The 24,059-nt window shown below is 43.0% G+C and overlaps 1 protein-coding gene across 8 annotated transcripts in view; it reads left to right on the top strand.

Moving 5' to 3' along the window:
- Nucleotides 1-752: 752 nt before the first annotated feature.
- Nucleotides 753-24,059, top strand: part of LOC101945954 (uncharacterized) — a 53,034-nt gene continuing 29,727 nt past the window's right edge. For 5 of the 8 annotated variants that reach the window (XM_005303354.4, XM_042859090.2, XM_042859091.2 and 2 more), the window contains exons 1-2: nucleotides 753-1,090; nucleotides 19,090-20,090. In XM_005303354.4, coding sequence (XP_005303411.2) covers nucleotides 19,974-20,090 — 117 coding nt within the window. In that variant the 5' untranslated portion in view covers nucleotides 753-1,090; nucleotides 19,090-19,973. Of the gene's footprint in view, nucleotides 1,091-19,089; nucleotides 20,091-20,149; nucleotides 21,063-23,539; nucleotides 24,053-24,059 lie in introns of those variants that run through there. The other 3 variants (XM_065591063.1, XM_065591071.1, XM_024104151.3) reach the window with 3 other exon arrangements.

Below are 24,059 nucleotides of genomic sequence, written 5' to 3'. Positions count from 1 at the left end.
TGAAAGCCTTCCTGTGTATGTGTGGGCCAGCCCATGGGGAATGGAGACTTGGGGGGGGGGGGGGGTGTCTTACAGTGACATGTGACCATGTCACCTGATAATGAAATCCATCTTAAATCTGGTACTTTTCCATTTAGAAGAAGGGGTGGGGACCAAGAGAGACAAAAGATTCCCGCCTTGTGCCAAAGTTGTAAAAGGGGGTGGAGCAGGCGAGAGGGGCAGCCAGTCATGAGAAAACTAAAAATGCTCTAGTGTATTTTGTTCTACCTTACTTTGAAAAGGGAGTAGATCAAAGCGCACTGGAGAACTTTCAGTGCATGACAGCAGAGTCCACATGGACACCTAGCATGCGGCTGGCTAGTAGCAATTGGAGACAACCCCAAACTGAGTTTCAGAAACTGCCGAGCACTCACCCAAAGGGGGGTGGGGGGGAGCCCCTTTGAAGCAGTTTAAGTTGGACACCCAAAAAAGGGAAGCACCCAAAATTGCTAGTCTCTTTTGAAAATCTTGGCCAGTACCTACGGAGGTCGAGCTCAACTATAGTGTAGCCACATTCTTACCCTCCTCACCCCCACCCCATGGTATCACTAGCACTCCAAGAGTGTGTTTGTTTTAAAAACCCTTACAAGCGTGTCTAAAAAACCCACAACAAAACAAACCAGCCACACTTGGAAATCGGCCATGTCCGGGCAGGGGGCTTCCCCTTGCTTAAAACACCCTCCCCCCTCCCCTTCATCTCAACAGCAGCAAAGCCTGGCAGACGCAGTCCTGACCATGCCTGTGGGGGCTGCTGCAGCCACAGCCGCCGGCCCGAGGCAAGTCCCAGCCTGTTCCGTCCTTTAACAACAGCGGCGATTCCCTACGGATCGCTCCCTGCCTGCGTCTGGTAGCAACGCCGGGCAATGCCTTGGAGGCGCAGCCCGCAGCCGGGGCACGGGGCGCGCCCTGCCGCTGCTGCTGGCGTCCCACGACGGGTTCCCGGGCCGGGCTGAGCCGGAGCGGGCGTCGGGCACCAAGGCCAAGGGGCCAGCGCGTGTTCTCCCTGCCCCTGCTCGGAGCCCTGCCGCGCCGGCGCCGCGGGGAGAGGCAGGTAGGTGCAGGGATGCGCCGCCTCGCCCCAGCCTGTGTGTGGCCAGAAGCGGGCGGGGGCTCGAGAAGGAGCCAATTCTTGTAGCCACACCGCGCCCGGCTGGCCCGCTGCACGGCAGCCCCCTGGGGCCGGGCCGGAGGGCCGGGGCTGGAGGGGTCGCTCTCTCCGGGGCTGGCTGGAGGAGGGGGTGCAGCATTGTGCTTAGCACTCACACTCCCTGGGTCACATTAACAGACTATCCGCAAGGTGGCGCCTGAGGCTGCGCGTCCCTCCTTTTTGTGAAAGCAGAGCAGGAGGGGCGCTGGGAGGGGCTGTAAAATAGGATTTGTCTACAATTCCCCCCTTCTGAGAGTGCAGGAGGAGCTGTCCTTCATTGTGGAGAACCGGCTCCTGCTGCTGCTTTAGATAGGGTGACCAGATGTCCCGATTTTGGGGTCTTTTTCTTATATAGGCTCCTATTACCCCCCACCCCCATCCCAATTTTTCACATTTGCTGTCTAGTCACCCTAACTTTAGACCATGCCAGGACTCCCCACAAAAACACAAGAATGGCCACACTGGGTCAGACCAAAGGTCCATCGAGCCCAGGGTCCTGTCTCCGACAGTGGCCAGTGCCAGGCGCCCGAGGGAATGAACAGAACAGACAAGCAGAGGCTTAGGGACACCCTGACCATCTTGGCTAAGCTTAAGATTTTGTCATGGTTATTTTTTAATAAAAGTCACAGACAGGGCCCAGGCACTAAACAGAAATTGACAGAAGCCCTGACTTGTCCCTAACTTTTACTAAAAATAGCGGTGACAAAATGGGGCTCAGCCCCAGTCCTGCTGCATGATGGGGGGAGGGGTGTCCAACACCCACCACCACTATGGCTGGGAGCTGCTAGGTCCCTCTGTCATCAGTGGTAGCTGGGAGCACCAGGGTTCCCCAGTTGCCCATGATGGCTCAGAGCAGCGGGGCCCCGGCTTTGTGCTCCATGGCTGGCAGCTGATCCCCACTGTCCTCAGCAGCTCAGAGCTGCAAGTTCCCCCTGTAATGGCTGGGAGCTGCTGGGCCCCTGCTGCCAATGGGGCCCCACTGGCTGGCAGCTCCCGCCCCGCCACCCTGGGGCTGAAGTGGAAAATGTCACAGAGGTCATGGAAAGGCCAGCCACCTCTGCCAGTTTTCCCCTTTCCCTTGGACACACCACAGGGCACTCCGCAGATTGGGGACCTGTGTGTGTGGGAAGGGAAAAGATTGCCCCCACCTCCCACTCACTATCTCTGTAGAGCTCAGCATTCTAAATTGGAGCATTCAGGAGCTGGAGATATTTGCAAAAGTGCCAACTAATTTGAGGTGCCTCCATTTTTGTGAGGACAATTTGAGAAACCAAGAAACCTAGTCCAAAACAGAGGCACCCAGAATGAGTGCATGCTTTTTCAAATAGGTGGCCCACAGCTGTATGTGTTCTCATTTCGCCCACCCTGGCCCAAGCTACTCTGCCACTCCTGGCCCCACATGGTATTTTTCTTTGTGGCCTTACGCAGCAGGTCTACTTTCTTCCAAATCAACCAACCTGTTGCAGAAGTCAGAACAGAGGCTAAGTAATTTATTTTTAAAGGTGACTTGTCCAAGGTTAACCTTGAGCTCAGCTGTGCATCTATCTCCATTATACAGAGAGTTGAGGAAGGTTCTGTCCAGCTAAGGCTCATTTTTCTTATGCCACCCCCAGGCCTCTTCTTCTGCCAGTTACTGGAGAGGATGGTGGAAGGAGGCTTCTATCCCTCATTATTACCAGCTGCTTAGTCCTGTACAGTACATACAAAATATGAGCAGTCCATGTCCTGAAGATCTTACAATCTAAGGCTCTGGTTCTGCAACTAAAAGTTACACACGTGCCTACACATTTGCAAAATTGGAACGTGAGGGAGAAACACAGTGAAGATGATACACCCCGGGGAAATGCAAAGGGGAAGAGGGTGTTTTGTGGGCCTCATCAGTGATTCCAAATGGTGGACATCTCTCCACTTTCCTAATCACTCTTACCTGGAAGAATTAATCTTCAATTATACGGGCCCACTGTCAGGGTTGCCAGTTCTTGTGATTTTAACATAAGTGTTACAATATTTCATGTTCTTCTTAAAGCCCCAGCTCCTGGCATCAAATGACTGTATGAGAATGTGATTATGTGCTTGCCTTTTTTTTTTTATAAGTGAGTTTGTAGTTCTTATGATTGTGGAGAAAAGCTTGAAAATGTTAATCCAAAAGGCTCAATAACCAGAAGGCAAATAACAAGAATGCCAAATCTATAATTTTTTCAAATCTCATGATTTGAAAGCTAATCTTATGATTTTGGAGGGACTGAATCATGGTTTTTGAACACTTGAGATTGGTAATGCTGCATCCTTCTTCTCTCTCACTAGACTTTGGAAAAACTTTTTGTTAGGGAGGTCTGCTGTTTGCTACTGACATCTTTTCTGGAATAAATGCATTTTTTTCCTTGATACAAAGTAGCATGAGGACTAAAAGTTTGTACTTTAACTTATTTACATTTTCATTACATTCCCTTGTGAAGTGGTACAGGAGCAACTTCTCCCTTCAATTGTAATGTGTTAAACAGATGATCTTGTTATCTGTTAACAGCCTGTTATCTTCACCCACTTCCTCCCCGTATCTATCTTTATTTAAAAGATGTTTGCAGCTTTCTGGAATTTGCTTTTTGTCATGATTGATTATATTCTCTCAATTTTTGTCCTTTAATATATTTGGGGGAGGGGGAGAGAAGGAGAAAGAAGGGATTGTGTGTGGTTTTTTTAAGCATGCAAGAGGTTTGCAAACTCATCTAAAAGCAAAATTTTATTGTGTGGATAAATATGTTAATTACTGTAGTCTCCAGCACTGCAGGATTTACTATTTATGGAAAATGAGTGGTAGTTTGTGCATTAACCATGATGTCCCAACAGCTTCAGACAGATTCTAGCTAGACTTTTTGTTTAATCACACAGTGATTTAAATTTAAAATAACCCGTTAGCAGCTCCTGTTGGCCATGGGGTAGCTAATGAGCACTGTTTATGTAAAGCACCCAAAGGCAGTACAAAACACATAAGTAACTGCTGGTAAGAGACAATTTTGATGAGATTATTGCTATTCTAAGCCACGATTAGTCATTTAAAATAATCCAGTGGCATTTACTAAGCTCTTCCAGTAAATTGTTCAGAAAAGGCTTGATCCAAAGCCACTGAAGTCAATGGGAGTTTTCTGTTTAACTTCTGTGGGCTTTGGATCGGGACCTATTAGCACATTTAACAGGAAATCTACTGTTCCTGGAAAGTAAGGTCTTTGGGAGAGGGAATCACATGCAGGAGCAGGAGATACAGGAGAATGTGGTGTCTTTCTCAGCATTGTTTGGTTGGAATTGGACTGAATTTAAAGAGATGATTTGCAAAATGTTTGCCAAAGACATGGACTGGGATTAAGGGAAAAGGAATATGTAGAAGGAGCATTTTGCCAGTGACCTGGAAGAGAGCTAAAACAATGTAGATAGAAGCAGGGGCGGCTCTATGTGTTTTGCCGCCCCAAGCACGGCAGTCAGGCGGCTTTTGGCGGTGCGCCTGTGGGAGGTCCACCGGTCCCACGGCTTCGGCGTACCTGCAGCCGAATTGCCGCCGAAGCCACGGGACCAGTGGACCTCCCGCTGGCATGCCACCGAAAGCCGCCAGTGCCTGGAGCAGCCCCTGGGTAGAAGGGGAGGAAATGGCTGAACAGCTTATTTAATGCAGAAAAAGAAAGGTCAGTGTAATGCCCTTGCCCTGGGAACAGCCCCTCTGAATTTCTGACCAGGGCTGCATCAGCAAAGAGGAGAATGTTCCCAGCGAGGTGAACACAGTTCATGCTGGGACAAGACTTTGGGAGTGCTGCATGAATGCTCAGTTCATTAAGTGTGGCTGGTTTATAGCATTTAGTACTGTGCCTCACACTCAGATCTCGGGGCCTTAGTGTGACGAGCTCACAAGTGACTGGAACAAAGCTGTCAGCATCGAAGATGCTGCGATCCAGAAGAGCTGTTAAGCAACTGCTGGGACTGCCTCACTAGCAGCATTTTCTAACATATGTATTGAGACTTCACAACTTCCCTGCAGGCTGTCATAAGGGAAAGGGAAGTGAGATTTGTTTCCCTCCCAAAGAGAAAGGCCTCTACAGGGAATTTCATCAAGGGCTTTTCGCTGGCGAGGAATCAGGTTGAGGATTTGGCAGCTGGCAAGTGGGGAAGGGAGGGCTGCTATGAATTTGGTGACTACAAAATTAAGAGTTTTCTCCAACGTGGTGTTTGGACAGTCACTCCCCTGCTGGGTTATGAGTTGCTCTTTTTGACTAAGGTCTACAAACACTGTAATAAGCTCCTCCTGGTTTTCAAAGGTGAATGACTAATTCACTATATTTCTACTAGGTACAAGCTTAAAATTTCCAGCTCATATTGGGCAATGGTTCGGGCCATTCAACTGCCCTAGTTAAAGGGAAAAAATAAACCTTTCTCAATTTAAAATCACCTACCCTGCAGAGGTGTTTATTTCATTGCCTGCTATTGTACTTGGCTAATGAGATGAGGGAGGATTTAGACACACAAACAGTATTGCTAATGCCTAATATTACTGTGATAAAAATGGAAAATTATCTTACATTTACTTAGTTAATTAGCCATAGCATCTTCGATTCTGAAAGATATTGAAGTGCTTGACAGACAACTTACTTCCTCCTGCGTGGAAATGCAGCCACCCTCTGGTGTGGAATAAGACAGCAGTATAACAAAATATGGTAACCTCACGTGATTGTTTAGAACAGGGGTCGGCAACCTTTGAGAAGCGGTGTGCCAAGTCTTCATTAATTTAAGGTTTTGCGTGCCAGTAATACATTTTACATTTACAGGGGCTGGCGGATAAAACCACAGACCGGCACCGCGGGCAACAGATGAAATCCCAGATAGGCAGCGGGGTGAGCTGCTAGGCCTGCTGCCAGTCTGGGGTTCCGTCCGCCAGCCCCACTCACCCTGCTGCTAGCCCGGGGTTCCATTCATCCAGGCAGGCAGTGGGCTGGGTGGGCCGGCAGCCGGGACCCCTGCTGGCAGCAGAGTGCCACTAAAAATCAGCTCGCGTGCCACCTTTGCCACGCGTGCCGCAGGTTTCCGACACCTGGTTTAGAATAAGATGTACAGTTGAAATTGCATGGGGTATTTAGGATCTAATTAAACAAACTGAAACATGACTAGGACACAATAGTTAATGCTCTTACAAAAAGATCTTTATTATTATAAACCTGGGATTGGCAACTTGGCCCATGGCCCACCAGTTTGTTTACCTGCCATGTCCGCAGGTTTGGCCGATCGCGGCTTCCACTGGGCGCGGTTCCCAGGCCAATGGGGGCTGCGGGAAGTGGCGCGGGTCGAGGGATGTGCTGGCCACTGCTTCCTGCAGCCCCCATTGGCCTGGAGCGGCGAACCACGCCCAGTGGGAGCCACAATTGGCCGAACCTGCAAACGCAGCAGGTAAACAAACTGGCCTGGCCCACCAGGGTCCTTACCTTGACGTGCCGTGTACCAAAGGTTGCAGATCCCTATTATAAATGTACATAGCCCCACTGATGGACTTATGTACACAGAGAGATAGTCCCTGCACCGAGGATTTTACAGTCTTCGTTGGAAGGATGTTGTACAAATATTTAAAGGGTGCAGCACAAAGAATTGGAGCAGACAGTCTTAGGAAATCTTTACTGACTGTGAATGGACAGCACCTTGATTTTACATCTTATTTAGAAGAAACTATACAGAGGAGGATAGTTTACTAGCTTACCAGCCTTCTCAGCTTCCATAGAACAGCAACAAAAGGAATAACTACTAAATTCTTTTCTTATACTTTAAACATAAATGAACTTAATTAATGTCTATAAATTACAAGATATTTTATCAATCTCTGATGACATCCATTGATCTGGCTACGATGCACCCTACCACAGCTGGTGTTTTTCCTACATGTTAATGCTGACTGTTGATTTTTGTAAGGGACAGACTGTCTTTAGATTCTGGCCAAGTATACATTTCTTCTTTTAGGAACAGAAATACATTTTCATTTTTCTCATGAACTTCTGCAGAGAACAAACAATTGTGGTAATCTGCCAAAAGAACAAGCTGTGAAATGATTTCCCTTATATGATGTACCTGTTCTGTCAAAGCAACTGCAATTCTTCTGAAATTATGCCCATCTTTTCAACACAGATGAATTAAGAAAACTAAGGCTCAATCCTTTAAGGAGCTAGATACTGGCCATGATCCAGGAAATTATCTCTATTCAGGAAAAGCATTAATCATATGTTTTAACTTTATTGACTTCTGTGGGAGATAAGCACATGCTTAAGTACTTTCCTGAATAGAGCCCTATTGGGACTGTTCACTGCTTAAAGTTAATCACATGCTGAAATGTTCTGCAGAATTGGGCCCAGAATGTCCCAATTGTAGAATGAAGACACCAAATATGCTGATCTAGTTTGGCAATTTATTTTATATTTTAATAGGTCTGTATGTGAATACACTTTGTACTTGAAGACAATTCATGTATCTCTTAAGAATGATCTTAATACAATGGATGAGAGGAATAGATCAGAATTAACTAAGAAAAATGGTGGTTTGTACACCACAGCACAGAAATAACTTATCTCTTGGATAAGTTGCTATATTAATAAATGTAAAGACAGGCTTGAAAACTGGAGAAGCATATCATAGAAACAAGTTTGGAAAGTAATAAATATTTCAGAGGTTTAAATGCTAAAAGGAGTCTAATCAATAATGGGAAAGGTACCAAAACAATTCTGTAACACTGTATTGATTTTTAAGTCTTCTGTGAAAGGGAACTGCATGTCTTTACTTTTAGATGGGAAAGCCCTGAAACAGATAAAGGCTTTATGTTCTTATTAGAAAATACAGCCCCAAATATTCATTATTGAAGGTCAAACTCACCTACTATATTTATTCTTAGGAAACCACAGTGCCACTCGGTATATAAGGAAGAGCTCTTTCAATTGCTAAGCAACAAGTCTCTAATTTCTCTGTTTCAGTCTAACCATTAGAGAGGTTACATCTGCAGTGTGTTTCATGGTTTCTGAAAAATAAAGGTCCTCTCTGACTCCCAATATACAGACAGATCCAGTTCAATAAATTCAATTTTTAAACTTTTATTCAGCTAATTACCAACCCACTCCCATTCATGTCTTCTAATATAAAACTATAGAAGGGATATGAACATGCCTGGTTACAAGCCTTAACGACTAAAACTGAGACACCATTATCACTTCCATGCAGGATTCTGGTATAAATGTATTGCAGATCCAGCAAAGAACACCCAAGGATGCTGTCCAAATCCAGATTTTTCTATTCCTTATTGACTAAAAATCTGCAGTTTGTGACTTTTTTTTCCTGAGAATTTTTCAAAATGTGTACATTAATTCCGGACTGAATAATTTACCCAAACACGATAGCCTGAGGAACCAAGGTAAAATATACCCAGAGTCGCCAGAGTAGTAAATTGCCCCTATGCCAAAGAGATTGATGGATGAGTTAAGGATGATGTCACTGGAAGTCCTGCTTCACCTTGATGTCATAGGAAGTTATATTGTCACAGGACATGACAATATGACTTAAATTATCCTTCCAGCGTCTGGCCTAATCCTCGTCTCACACCCGGTCCTCAGCCAGAAGTCCCATCTTACCTAAAGAGGAAAAAGAATAGAATTTAAAGTATGGTCCAGAACCCCTATGGCCCCACCCCTCGAAGTGGTAAAGAAATACAGCTAAATGTACAAAAAAAAGCTAAAATGTAAAGCAAGAGAGAGATGTTTATGACTATGTGCAAAGAGACTATAAAGGAAAAGGTGTATCCTTATAAATAACTAAAATGCTCCAGAATGTTTTCATTGGAGAGGGTCGTGACCCAACCCTCTGTGAGATCCCCAAGGCACTCTTCACTTTGGGAAGGAAACCAACAGCATTAGGTGTACAGCCCAGAACCAATGGATGATAAGTGGCACCACTCCTAGAAATGATAAAGAAACAGCTAAAAGAATAAAAAGGCTAAAATGTAAAGGGGCAGGGGAGTTAAAAATATGTGCAGAGAGATTGGCTAAAGGGAAAAAAAAAGGATATTTGTAAAAAAAAGTCTGTTAGAATCTAAGTACACCTCTACCCTGATATAACGTGACCCGATATAACACGAATTCGGATATAACATGGTAAAGCAGCGCTCCGGGGGGAGGGGGGGGGCTGCGCACTCCAGCGGATCAAAGCAAGTTCTATATAACGCAGTTTCTCCTATAATGCGGTAAAATTTTTTGGCTCCCGAGGACAGCGTTATATCGGGGTAGAGGTGTATTAACCAAAAACATCCCAGTGAGAGAGGGCCCTAGTCCAGACCCCTATGACCTTTCCAAGGCCCTCCTTACCTACAGAGGGAAACCAAAAAGATTTGACATTGGCCTAGAACCCCTAAACCAATGACTAATAAGTACTACCACCCCTAGAAATGAAAACAAACCGCAACTAAAAGTATGAGAAAAGTGAAAATATAAAAAGAGAAGTGTTTGAAAAGACTTGCAAAGAGACCTGTTAAGGAAAAAGGGTTGTTTGTAAATCCAAATGTTTACTACAAATACAGTAACAAGTTCTGCTGCATGCATAATTGGAAAGAAAATTATAAAAAAAACCTAGATATAAATAACTATACCTTATAATAACTTGTGATATGAATTATGTAAATAATATATTTGTTGTTAGAAAGCAAATGTCAGGCTTTAAATAAAAAGTTAAAATAGGATTGTCAATACCTCTTATAAGCATTAAAAAAGAGTGAGCAAATACAAAAGGCGAGGGGATATAGAAGAGCTGCAACCCAGTAGGTATGCAGATTGGTTTTTGTAAAAAATCAGTTAATGATGTTTAAAACCCAGTTCAACCCATTTACCCATCTTTGCTCAATTGTTAATCTAATACAGGCAGTAAGTCACTCAATTTCTCTTAAATATTTTATTTGGCTCTGTAGGGGGCATATGTGTTTGTAACCAAAATGATAAAATAGATGTAGTTGGTATATTCACAAAGATCCTAAAAGATTTTATTTAACTTCAGACTCATCAGAATCTGTTCTTATCATCATGGCCACAGGAACTTGGGGGCTCTGTCCCCTGACTTAAGTACTGCATCAGTTTTCTTCTTATGCATGACTTTAAAGTAAGAGAGAAAATGCTTGTACTGTCTGTATGTGTGTTGTCACATATATATCATATAAATTATATATTCATAATACCCCCCTGTAATAATGACTGGAGAAAACACTTGTGATGTATGTTTCATGCTGTCTGGAGTGGTTCACGACGGTGAGTGTAAACCTCAGAACAGACTGTCAAGAAGGAGGGCAGAGACCCCAAAATTATTGTATGTTCTATAATTAGATTTCATCAACCCGGTATCAAATGTGACCTCCTAGAACACTATGAAAGTCTTACCATGGAGTCACAGACAGTCCCCTTGAGCATTCCAGTCTGTCTTGCCACCCAAGCAAGCTGGACTTAGTGATAGTTGGTTGCTGTACACATAAAAATCACAAAATATTCAGGTTGCTCACAGTCCCAAGAGACCAGTCACTTACCACAGGTCAATCGGTACCTTAGATCTCACACCAAAGACAAAGCTTGTAGCCAATCTTATAGCAAACTAACTAAGAATGTATTAACTAGGAAAAAGAAATGAGAGAGTTATTTACAGGTTAAAGCAGGCAAACGTATATACACAAATGAGTTACGGTCTATGGTTCCACAAGGTGACAGAATTGTAGTTACCTGTCAGCACTCTGAATGTCTTTTAGGGCTAACCCAGGTTGACCCTGGGGATCTCTGCTTCTGCTTCATAGATCCAGTCCTGTGAGAGTCTAAACAGCAAAGAGATCAAAAATGTTCTTGTCCTCTATCTTTATTTCCTTCTTCCAGAATTCAAGCTGATGGGACAAGCCCTTTTGCACGTAGCCCTTTGATGGCTGTGCAGAGACAATTAGCAAAGTCTTCGTATTGTGATGTCCCACAATGGTCCATTTAGTTTTGATAGCCTTCCTGATGGGCAAGAGGTAATGCCTTTCATAGGGATTTAGCATTTTGCACTAGTTGATTCTTGTTTGGTGAGCTACATAGTTTAGAACAAACATTTTACGCCTATATAGCAAACACTTAAGTATTACCTTATAGCATGGGATACAGACATAAGTAGGATTAATACATGAAACAGCTTTCAAGCATTTCATAAAGTCTAAACACATGGTTATAAGTCCAATATCCATCTTAACCATACTAACACACGGATGAGCGGGACTGGTTTCCAGCAATGAATTTGTCAGTGCTTGGCCGGGACTGAAAGTCTTGTCAAAACTGGCACTGGTTTACCAGCATCACAATGTGTACAACTTAAATTATTAAAATTAAAACCATGCAAGCAGAATAATTTTGTAAAAATATGACTAGAGAAAATATAACTAAGTATATACGAGCTCTCACCCTGTTCTCAAGGCAGGGGATTTTGACACAATTTTACCATAGTGGTATCTAACTCATTTTTAAACCGATAAACACACTCGCAGGAAACCACCCAGACATACATTGAAATTTGTTTTTAATTTATTTTAGCAAAACATACAACACAAACACCCCCCCAGAACCATTCCTTTTTTTTTTTTTTTTTTGGTTTGGGCTAGTTTAAACAACTGGCACCTGCAACTCTTTTTCCTTTGTTAGTTTGCAGCCACAACTGATAATTTATTTTTTGTATTTTTAATGTGTGTTTGTGTGTAACTTATTTATAAAATAATACACAGACTGATTTAAAAAAATAAATGGATGGTTATCTATACAAAAATATGCAAATTGACTAGATCGTAGCGTATCTTGTACTGTGCTGATTTCAGTGTCAGTTTCTTTTCTCTCTCCTTCCACCTCCTTGTATTGCTCACTCTTTCTTTCCCTATATTGTGTTCTCCATCTTTTCCATTATATATTGTATTGTTATCATCAACAGGTGTTTACTTGAATGCTCAATATTTAGAAAGACACGAAGAAGCAAAAAACCCAATAATTAAGCTTTCCCTATGGTGTTGCTTTACAACAGCTTTTAGTCAATTCTCTTCAGTATTTTACTTCAATAGGCAGTAGCATTGTTAAACTGTTTGTGATAAATAGCTCCAGATGCTTTTATTTAAAAGAACATTTTAGTTAATGCTCTGTTGGGAGCAATAAAAGGAAGTAGACTTTACTTATTTGTCCAGTCAGTTCTGCTTCCAGATGGCCTCATCAACATCTGTTGAAATTGGGACATTTCTTCTGAGTAAAGATTAAATAGCTTTGTTGAATAAATGGTCAGTCTCTGAACAGTTTTCAGTATAAGCCTCCAGCATTTCTGGTAAATCTCATATGAAATGTGACACAACGATAGAGATTATTCAGAACGTGCTAAGAAAGCTCTATGTTGTACTAAGCTAAAACCATAAGAGTGTCTGAATGTACCTTAGTAGGTATTACAAAACCCGCCCACTCAAGTTGAAGTAAGGCAATTGCTATGCGGGATTTGTGAATTAATTCCTTTTTATCTTGGGAGGTATGAGACTTGACCAAAAGCAAGTCCCTCACAGGTAATTTCCCACCACTTAGTTCCCCTTTTACTATTAAAAGTACTTTTAAAATATCAGATAACTGGATAACATATCACAAAGACAGTTATGGAAAAGTATATGGGAAAATACAGGTGCAGATTTACAGTGAAACACAGGCGGCTCTGGCACGGGGTCCCCCCCAACGACGGGGCCCTAGGGCTGGGCAGTTGCAGGGGCAGAAGCTTGGTCCTGCTGGCTCCTGGGGCTCCTGCTGCAGGCTCCGCCCCCACCGGCAGCCAAGCTCCTCCCTGCCCTGCCTCTTCCCTGCCTCCTTCCCAGAGCGTGCCACCTTCCATCCCCTCTCCCTGCCTCCCAGCGCTTACCCCACTGCTGAACAGCTGTTTGCCAGTGCTCAGGTTGCTCCAGGAGAGAGGGGGAGGGGAGGGGTGGGGTCACAGTGACTCTAGGGAGGAGGCAGAGAAGAGGCAAGGGCGGGGCTTTGGAGAAGGGGGTGGAATCGGGGGGGGGGTGGAGAAGAGGCAGGGCCCGTGCACTCCCCCTACACATACCCCCCCCCCCAGCCCCTGCCATGAGCTGCTCATGGCAGGGGGTTGGGAGCACCCCCACGACCTCAGCCCTGACTCCTGCACTCCCGTCACACTCCCCCAGCCCCCTGGCTTCTCTGACTCCTGCACCCCCCACCCCATGCCCTTATTTCTGCACCCCCCCACATCCCCACCCCCACCCTGAGCACCAAACAGGAGCTCCTGCACCCCCCCCATTCCCACCTGCACCCCTCACACCAAATGGGAGCTGCCCCAGGTAAGCGCTCTACACCCCAACCCCTGACCCAACCCTGAGCCCCCTCCCTCACCCTAGCTCCTGGCCAGACCCTGCACCCCCAGCCTTGACTCCCGCACCCCCCCCACACACCAGCCACCTGCCCTCCCTGACTCCTGCACCCCTCTCACATGCCCCCAGCCCCCGCCCTTCCTGACTCCTGCAACCCCCCACACCCCCTGCCCACCCTGACTCCTGCACACACACACACACACACACACACATACACACATCCCCACCTGCACCCGTCGCACCAAACGGGAGCTGCCCCAGGTAAGCGCTCCATACCCCTGCCCCAGCCCTGAGCCCCCTCCCGCAGCCTAACTCCTGGACAGACCCTGCGTCCCAACCCCCAGCCTGCTCCTGCACCTTAACTTCCTCCCAGACCCTGCACTCCCCAACCCTGAGCCCCCTCCCGCACCCTAAGTCCTGGCCAGACCCTGCACCCCAACATTTTTTAATAAAGTGCTCTTATTCAAAGCGCTTTACAGTAGTTAGCTAACTGTACAAATAATATTTGGAAAGATCATTAAGTGGTCCGCCGAGACCCTCAGCGATTTTCAAGTGGTCTGTGGAAAAATAAGTTATACTACAAAAAACAATTAAGGTACCTCACTTTATTTTCATTTACTTCCTATTACTTATAGAAGGAAGGTGAAGAAAAAAAAGAATGAAAAACGGGGGCGGGAGGGGAGATGAGAGAGAATGTTCTTTTTGTTGGCTGGGTCCCAAAGAGGGGCCCCAAAAGTGAAGCTGAGCACAGGGCCCCACTAACTCTAAATCTGCCACTGGGAAAATATTAGTTTTATTTTATTGGTTTGTTTTATAAAGGTCACAGAATGGTAGTATAGCTACATCATTTTCAGTCATTCAGCAAACACAAGAAGTTAGCTTGAAATAAACACACAGCCATACATGCCATCATAGACAAATAATATAAGAGATAAATATAATGGCAATCATTAAGGGCTTGTCTATACTTACCGCGCTGGTTCGGCGGCAGGCAATCGAACTTCTGGGTTCGATTTATCGCGTCTTGTCTGGACGCGATAAATCGAACTCAGAAGTGCTCCCCGTCGACTCCGGTAATCCTGCTCGCCGCGAGGAGTACGCGGAGTCGACGGGGGAGCCTGCCTGCCGGGTCTGGACCGCGGTAAGTTCGAACTAAGGTACGTCGACTTCAGCTACGTTATTCACGTAGCTGAAGTTGCGTACCTTAGTTCGATTTGGGGGTTTAGTGTAGACCAAGCCTTTGTGTGTTTCTGAACACAGTAAACGTTGACCAGTATTTTCAAAAGTGACCAGTGATGTTCAGAAAGTAAAATCATAATACTTTCTGAAAATCAGACCCTGTCAAGGTACCTCAGAAGTTGGGTACCCAAAAATTGACAACCAAAGACACCCGTCATTCTTGAAAATCTTGGCCATATTGCCAACAAATTAACTTTAATCAGGAAAAAACTTCTGCAAAGATAGCTACTTAGCTCAATAGTATTTACAGCGTCCAAAATGAAAATGATCTACATATCCAGAAATGTGTTGTATGAATCTCTGATTTAGGCTAGTCATTATTTCCAGGCTCTGGTCTATCTGTAAGGAGAGAAATAGGACCACTACAAACCACAGTTTTCTCTATCCTTAGAATTTTTCCTATATTAGCAATAGGGTAGAATATCCTGAAGTGTTGGGGAGCCAACCTCAATGTAAACCATCATTAAACATTCAGATGAAAACATGTACCACAAAATTATTACTTTAAAAAAAAAACATAATAGAAAAACCACCTGATTTAGGAGCTTCATTATAAGAACGTAAATGAATTACACTTGGAAGTTCCTCTCTAGGTATAGGATTATCTAATTGTCTTGGTACTTGAGCGCCTTGTCTAAGAATTCTTTAATGTTTTTTAACTAACTACTTATAGGAATAAAGAGTTTTACAGTAAATTTCAAATTCAGCTACAATATCTTTTAGTCTTCCTGTTCTTTAATTTCTCTTATTGAATCAGTTTTTGAGTTATTATTTATCCACTTTTTGTTTTGAAAAGCATGTCATTTGCCGTTCCCTTTTTTTCCCAATCAGAGAACTGTTTACTATATTGCATGAGCTTATCATTTTCTCCCACAGAGAGAAGAATTTAATTGTACAATTAATATCTTATGAAATGAGTATCCACTCTTTATCTACTTTAAAAAAATAATAGAAATTCCTTACTGGAAGACCTAATTGGGTAATTATTTTCTGATTAGAAGAAGGGGAGAATAAAGGCACTTTAACTACTGCTTTGACAGCATCCCATTTTGTGCTATATAAAGTGTTGTTATGCTTATTAAATAAAATAATATCCAACTTTCCTTGGCATAAAGTTTTGCTATTAAGATGGGGTTACTGTTGTTATTGCTAGGAACAGTTTACACAGCCCCTTTACCAAAGAGTTTACAATCTGAATACACAAGACACAAAAAATGGAGAGGAAGGAGATGCAGGAAGTCTGTAGAAGATCTGGGAATGAAAACCAGATCTCCTGAGACCTAGCTCAAAGGCTTAACCACTGGTTATAAAATCAGAGTAGGGTGACCATATTTCCCAAAGGGAAAATGGGATACTGCGTTGGACTAGCGTGAGGGCTTCTCTCCCCAGCATGGAGCTGGTCCAAGCCACTCGCCCAAGGCCTGACATCCCCCCTCCCCCACCCGAAGGCTGGAGCCAGCATCGCTACTCACTCAAGCCTTGTCTGCCCCTCACTTGAGCCCTGCCTCCCGCTTTCTCCCCGCCCCTAGGGCTGGCATGGCCGCTAGCTCGCCCTCCTCTGCACTCCACTTTGACTTGATGAGTTGGCAAGAACGGGACAAATCCACTTTTGCCAGTAAAGTCGGCACGGCCAGGACAGGGCTTAAAAAAAGGGACTGTCCCGGCCAAAACGGGATGTATGATCACCCTAAATCAGAGTCACATAAACCTGGGGCTGAAGGTTGGTTGTTTTTTTTCTTTTGCACTGCTTACTGAAGATGTTTTAGCACAATGTGAATGTGCTGGCACTAAGAAGCTGCACTAATGCTGGAGTTACTTTATCCCACAGATTATTGCCATATTAAAATTTAGGTTTTTTGCAAAAAGAAAAACAAAAAACCTGTGTTCCAGTCTGATATGTCTTCGTTCTCCATTATATAACACTCATTAATTGCTTTAATTTACAGTAGGATTCCCAAATGCACATTCAATCCAGGCTGAACCGATATTGCATGCACATAAAATACGCTCTTAAAGTTTATGAAGAAGTAATTGCCATAGACTCAGATCAGTAACAGTTAATTCTCAATAAATGTTGTAATAATCATATGGTATGTTAATTTGCACTAATTTATCAAATTGAAATAGTTACATTTAATCTGACAGCTAATAGGTGTTCAGATACCACCAGATTATGGAGAAGATAGAAAATAAAGAACAAGCTGAACAGCAATTGAACTACCCTGTTAAAGAGTGCAATGGCTGCACAGTTTTGCTTCCTTCAATGGATTCTCTTATTTCAGGGGTTCTCAAACTGGGGGTCGGGACCCCTCAGCGGGTTGCGAGGTTATTACATGGGGGTTGTGAGCTGTCAGCCTCCACCCCAAACCCCGCTTTGCATCCAGCATTTATAATAGTGTTAAATATATAAAAAAGTGTTTTTAATTTATAAGGGGGGGGGTCACACTCAGATGCTTGCTATTTGAAAGGGGTCACCAGTACAAAAGTTTGAGAACTAGTGTCTTACTATCAAGAGCCCAATCTTACTAAGTGCTAATGCCCCTCAACACCCCTAGAAATCATTGAAGTTGAGGGGTCTCAGCACCTTCCAGGCTTGGACTCAGAGGTAAAAAGGAATAGAAAACATTTTTCTTTGAGACATATAATAAAACAGTTGTACTTGTACTCTATGTGAATCACAAAGGCTTAATTTAAATTCTATTGTTGCTAGGTGATAGGTTTCCAAGGTCCTGATTCAGGAAGGCATGTGAGCAAGAGGTTATCTTTAAACATCCAACTAGTCCCATTGAAGTAAATGGGAATACACACACACGCTAAGTATCTTGTTGAACTGGGGCCCAAATATCAGCACTTAATGAGCTTGTGCAGTGGCTGTGCTCTCCTTGCTCTGTGGGCAGCACCATGCCTGCCTATCACATGGTTTTTCTAGAGCCTCCTCATTCTTGGATTGCAAGACTGTGGTATAGCCCACAATATCTCAGGAGCGGAATGGTGTTTGTTTTTAGTACAGAACTTATTAAAACCGAATTTTAAAAGTTCAAATATTTGTATGCAAACTATTTTACTGAAGGATTTTGATGATTGCTTTCTTTATAAATCCATTAGACGGCACTATTCCATAAATATATCAGATCTACTTACATCAGAAGTTTTCAGCTTGTTCATCCTCAGTAGCAATTTTCCAGAAGTCGTTCTGGCTACGTTAATAATGTCTGTGGTCCGTGATTATTTCCCTCTGGAGAATCGTGTATCAGGGGGTCATATCACAAAGAGTGTGTCTGTTACAAGCTGTCGTTATTTAGGGCCAGATTCTGACACCCTTGCTACTGATGAATAGTACCTTGCTCTGAGTATTCTCATTGAAATCAATGGGACTATACTGATGAAGTAAGCTGTTCTCAGGGTGAGCACTGCTATCAGAATCTGGTCCTTAATATTTATGATGAACCACCTGGATTCGGTTCTCAAGCCTGCCACATACATCCTTGTCAAGCCACTTAATCTTTCCATGCCTCAGTTTCCCCTCTGTAAAATAATAATCCTTCCCTCCCTCTCAAGAATGTTGTGTGGATATATTTGTTAATGTTGTGAGTTGCTCAGATACTATAGTGATAAAGGCCATAAAAATACCTATAACGATAACACATTATCTGTGAGGGAAGTAAATATTTTCATATCCTGGCTCATGGCTGCTGAAAAGAGTTGTGTGATATGACTATGAGGACCTGATTCTGAGAGAGAATGATCACCCTCCTCCCCCATCTCAGCATCTCCAAGAAGCTCAACACTTTACAGAATGCCCTACATCTGTGTTGATTTCAAAGGAAAATATTTTTATTCTTTTAGATGAATCTCAAGATTTGTCATCCCTCAAAGTAAACACCAATTTATGCTTCACTTTGGATTGGTAAATCTTGATTTTCACCTCAAGGCAAGTTAAGGGCTAAATTCACCAATGGCAACTGAGTTGTCTCCTCTCATACAATAGTGGGGGATTTCCCATATCTACAGACTACATCCATTTAACACATAAGTGAACTGGAGCACAGAAGTCTTATGAGATTTGCTGAAGGTCAAATAAGAGGTCAGTGGGAAGAGCAGGAACCAAATCTAAGAATTCTGACTCCCTGTCTCTTTCGCTAGCTGCTACATCCATTGCCTTTCCCCACATTTGTATTATACTTGTATATTGAAAATAAGACATGGCTGAGATGCACCATGGCACATTCCAGGACTTTAACACAATCATATTTGTTTTTGTCAGGATTCTGAGCAGAAAGCTTTTGCTGATTGGCTACCTTGATATCGCAAGTTCATAATAAACCTCGTGGAATTAAACAAGTATGAATAGCATAATGCCCAGCACAGCATCGGATGGGACCTCAAGGAATGCTGAAGGAGCTCAGGTTCAGGATGACAACCTGATGGCTTCTCCAGACTGGAACAGAGATGCCCAGGAAGATGATACCGCTCTGAAAGAAAAAGAGCAATCTGGCATGGCTGCTGGAGCCAGGGAGCCAAGACTGAGGGAGCCACTGGGGCAGATAACTAGCTGGAGTTCGCAGACTTTGCTCAGTAAGGAGGATGAGGATGAATCCTTAAAATATTCCAAATATAGACTAGGAGGGTCAGTTGACAGTGTATTGTCTCTTGCTTCTTCTGAGCCTTTCGACCCACTTGAAAGGAAGACATTGAGATCTAAGCAATCACAGGGTGCTTTGGCACATTCCTCAAGCATAGCTCAAGAAGGCACGTATGGAAGACATAAACCAACAGCAGATACTACTCAAGACATTGTGGATGATATAATAGGTGATGAAGTTGCTTTCAAAATACCTGTTCAGCCGATCAGTAATAATAATAGTCCAGGTGCTACTCACAGCATGGCTTCCAGAGACATTTACCCCCAGATACACACTGAACCAGCAAGTTATGGTGAAGCTGCCGACTTAGAACATTCTCCAGACACTGCACTTTGTTTGCTTGCACCCTGCCCAAGGTCAGAAGGGCTTCCAGAAGCTGGGATGCCAGATGGACAAGCAGTCATCTTGGCTGATCCGCAGAATTTGCTTGATTCACATGAAACGCTGATGTTGTCAGAGACAAACAGCAGCATCACAATGCTCTGCTAATGAATCCTTTGCAGGAATGAATCAGGAAAGTCCTAGCTTAATCCATGGGATTAAGATGATTGCAGCATTGTCAAAGAGCGCCTATGGCAGTGGCACAGCATCATCTGCAGACAGGGTTTCTAACACTCACAAGGTAAAAAGCATACGTATGTGATAGTGCTGAGCAACTGTGCATTTTCTATTGAATACAGGAACATATTAAGCAAACTCAGGCTTTCATAGTCTGGGGGACTGGAAATGGAATAGAAGGCTTCCACCCTTGTTAAAATTCACATCACGTTGCTAGTGGATGGAATTTCCAAAATCATCTCAAGGAGATAAGTGAAGAGCTCCTACTGTGTTTCAGTGTAGGGAGTTGGGCCCCTAACTCCTTTGGTGAGACTTGAAAATCCCACCCAATGATTGAATATTTTATCACTTGGCTATTCGGTGGCCTCTGTGGTCCCCACTCCTTGTACACAGGGGAGCTCAAGAAGCCACTAACAACTGGCATTGGTTGGCTGTCACAGCTAAGAGCCAAGAATTGAACTAACCTCTCTTGTACCTAGTGGTACGGTGTAAGATGATTTCACCCAAACTGCCTGGAGCAAATAAATTCATGGGGACAGTTGCATACTGTGCTGTTCCCTCTCATGGGAATAGACAAAGAACCTGAGACTCCAGCACTGCCATTTGTCAGCCCTAAATTCACATAAACATTTTAAAGTAATGAAACCATATGTAAATCTTGTTGTCAGCTCTCCCTGCTGCTTCTGCCTAACTAGCTAAAACATTGTTTTTCTTATTTCTGTTTTTTTTTTTTTAATCCATACATGTATCCTCTTAAATTGAGAAAATCCACTCATTAAAAACAAAAGAGAAGGGAAAAAAACAGCTTCTGTTCATCTCCATTTCTAAAGCACACAGCAGGGGGGCTTGAAAGAATGCGCCTTTACAGAGAGCCCTGCTGTCTCCCACACCAGAAGTGGAGGAGGATGGAGGTAGGGAGTGTGCAGGAAAAGCCAAGGATAGATGTGGGAGCAATACTCGACACACTTAGAACGAGGGGGAACAGGGAGGGGGAAGCAGCTTTACAGTAGCCGCTCATCCGTATTGCTGGGGTCAGGTAAGGCTGCGGAATCTTCTTTGAAGTTAATAGCTGCTACACGGGGTAAAAAGTGCAGATACTCTTGTTAAGGGCTATGTGTGGAGCGGGTTTAGTGTGTGTGTGTGTGTTGATGGGCATAAGGAAGGAGAAGCTACTTTACAGAAGCAGTTCAGGGCTGCACTTGGGGTTAAGGAGCACTGCAGCATGTCTTCTTGTTCAGAGATTGAAGTAGGAATCAGGGCTTCTAATTTGCCAAGTCCTACTGCCTGCCTCATCATCCACTGCCTGTGCAAAGCTGGGCTCAGGGAGAAAATTAAACCGACGCCATCGTACCAATCCAAAGCAATGTAAATCTATTTATTACTTGACTATTTTTAGCGATGCTCACGTTAGCAGGTGGTGACTGGTAGATTTTAAAACAATACTGTTGTCAAGGGGTACAATACCCTTGACAACCAGCTTCATTATAGTTATTAGTACATGAACAAAGGAACAAAAAGAGTTACCTTCAGCTTCACTCTGGCATAAGAAAGATAGTTTACTAAACAAAAAGAGGCAACATAGGAAAAGAAATGTAGGGCCTGGTTTTCTCGTTTACACTAAGATTCCTTTACATTAGTCTGGCAGTGGAAAGGGGTCTTCAGATGGGCTTTATTTACATTCAAGACTACTTCAAGCCTCAGTGTAAGTGAGAATCAGGCCCCTAAATTTCAAGTTACTAATAAAGATTTATTGAAGGTAGGGCTGTCAAGTGATTTAAAAAATTGTGATTAATTGCACTGTTAAACAATAATAGAATACATTTCAATATTTTGGATGTTTTATACATTTTGAAATATATTGATTTCAATAACAATACAAAGTGAACAGGTCTCACTACATTTATTTTTATTACAAATATTTGCACTGTAAAAAAAAGAGTATTTTTCAATTCACCTAATACAAGTACTGTAGTGCAATCTCTATCATGAAAGTTGAATTTACAAATGTAGAATTATGTACAAAAAATAACTGCATTCAAAAATAAAACAATGTAAATCTTTAGAGCCTACAAGTCCACTCAGTCCTATTTCTTGTTCAGCCAATTGCTCAGACAAACAAGTTTGTTTTATATTTGCAGGAGCTAATGCTGCCCGCTTCTTGTTCACAGTGTCACCTGAAAGTGAGAACAGGTGTTCTCATGGCACTGTTGTTGCTGGTGTTGCAAGTTATTTACATGCCAGATATGAATCTTTAGTATATGTCCTTTCATGCTTCAACCACCATTCCAGAGGACATATGTCCATGCTGATGACGGGTTCTGCTCAATAACATTCCAAAGCAGTGCAGACCAACACACGTTCATTTTCATCATGAGTCAGATACCAACAGCAGAAGGTTCATTTTCTTTTTTGTTGTTTTGTGTTCTGTAGTTTCCACATCAGTGTTGCTTTTTAAGACTTCTGAAAAAGCATGCTCCACATCTCATCCCTCTCAGATTTTGGGCAGCACTTCAGATTCTTAAACCTTGGGTTGAGTGTGTAGCTATCTTTAGAAATTTCACATTGGTACCTTCTTTGCGTTTTGTCAAATCTGCAACAAAAGTGTTCTTTAAATGAGCAACATGTGCTGAGTCATCATCCAAGACTACTGTAACATGAAATATATGGCAGAATGAGGGTAAAACAGAACAGGAGACATACAATTCTCCCCCAAGGAGTTCAGTCACAAATTTAATTAATCCTTTTTCTTTTTTTTTTTAAACAAGCATCATCAGCATAGAAGCACGTCCTCTGGAAAGGTGGCTGAAGCATGAAGGGGCATATGAATGTTTAACATATCTGGCACGTAAATACCTTGCAATTCTGGCTACAAAAGTCCCATGGGAATGCATGTTTTCACTTTGTTGTGACATTATAAGTAAGAAGCAGGCAGCAATATCTCCCGTAAATATAAACAAGCTTGTCTTAGCGAGTGGCTGAATGAGAAGTAGGACTGAGTGGACTTGTAGGCTCTAAATTTTTGCATTGTTTTGTTTTTGAGTGCAGTTATGTAACAAAAAAATCTACATTTATAATTTGCACTTTCACAATAAAGAGATTGTACTACAGTACTTGCATGAGGTGAATTGAAAAATACTGTTTTATCATTTTTACAGTGCAAATATTTGTAATAAAAAATAAAAAGTGAGCATTGTACACTTTATATTATGTTGTAATTGAAATCAATGTTTGAAAATGTAGAAAAAAATCCAAAAATATGTAATAAATTTCAATTGCTATTCTATTGTTTAACAATGTGATTAAAACTGTGATTAATCGCAATTAATTTTTTTAATCACGATTAATTTTTTTAAGTTAATCGCGTGAGTTAACTGCGACTAATCGACAGCCCTAATTGAGAGTAATGGCAGTAATTGCCTGTGTACTATTAACTCAAAAGAAAACCAGCGAAGAGCACACACAATCAAGAGACATATTGTATATTTATTAATAGAGTAAATCTGCCAGGCACCAAATGTTGCTGTTGCAGACGAGAGTATAATTCCAAACCTTTCACAATAGGCTGGATTTGGTATCATCCCAAATAGCGTGAGCAGAAATTCTCCTTTGTCATAGGCTGACAATCACCCTGCACAGTGCCCTTTTAAATAGCTGGATAGTACACAAGTTATGATTATAAATGTTGGAGCCAGACAAAATTAAAAGTGGCTTTCTCAGTTTAATGAGTCCTGCCCCTTCTCCGTACATTGAAGTGATGTACTGAGCTGATCAGATTTTGCTACGAAGCGACTATTCAGACCCTTTGATCCCCTTGGTATTGACTGACATTTTGAGTGGCAGGCCACTACTGCAGCTGCTCCAGCAGTCTTGCTGGCTGAAGCCTCATCTCTTGTGCTTTGTGTTGTTTAAAGCCTAACACAAAGGGTGACATCGATGTAAATGGAAGGTAATGCCCTCACACAAGGAGCTTTGGGGATGCTGAATTTGGGATGCATGAGCACAGAGTGACTAACTAGGACAATGAAGGTAAAAT

This window comes from Chrysemys picta, chromosome 1 (assembly GCF_011386835.1).
Source record: "Chrysemys picta bellii isolate R12L10 chromosome 1, ASM1138683v2, whole genome shotgun sequence".
Lineage (NCBI taxonomy): Eukaryota > Metazoa > Chordata > Testudines > Emydidae > Chrysemys > Chrysemys picta.
Note: the sequence above shows the minus strand (reverse complement) of the source record. Positions and strands in the feature narration are given on the sequence as shown.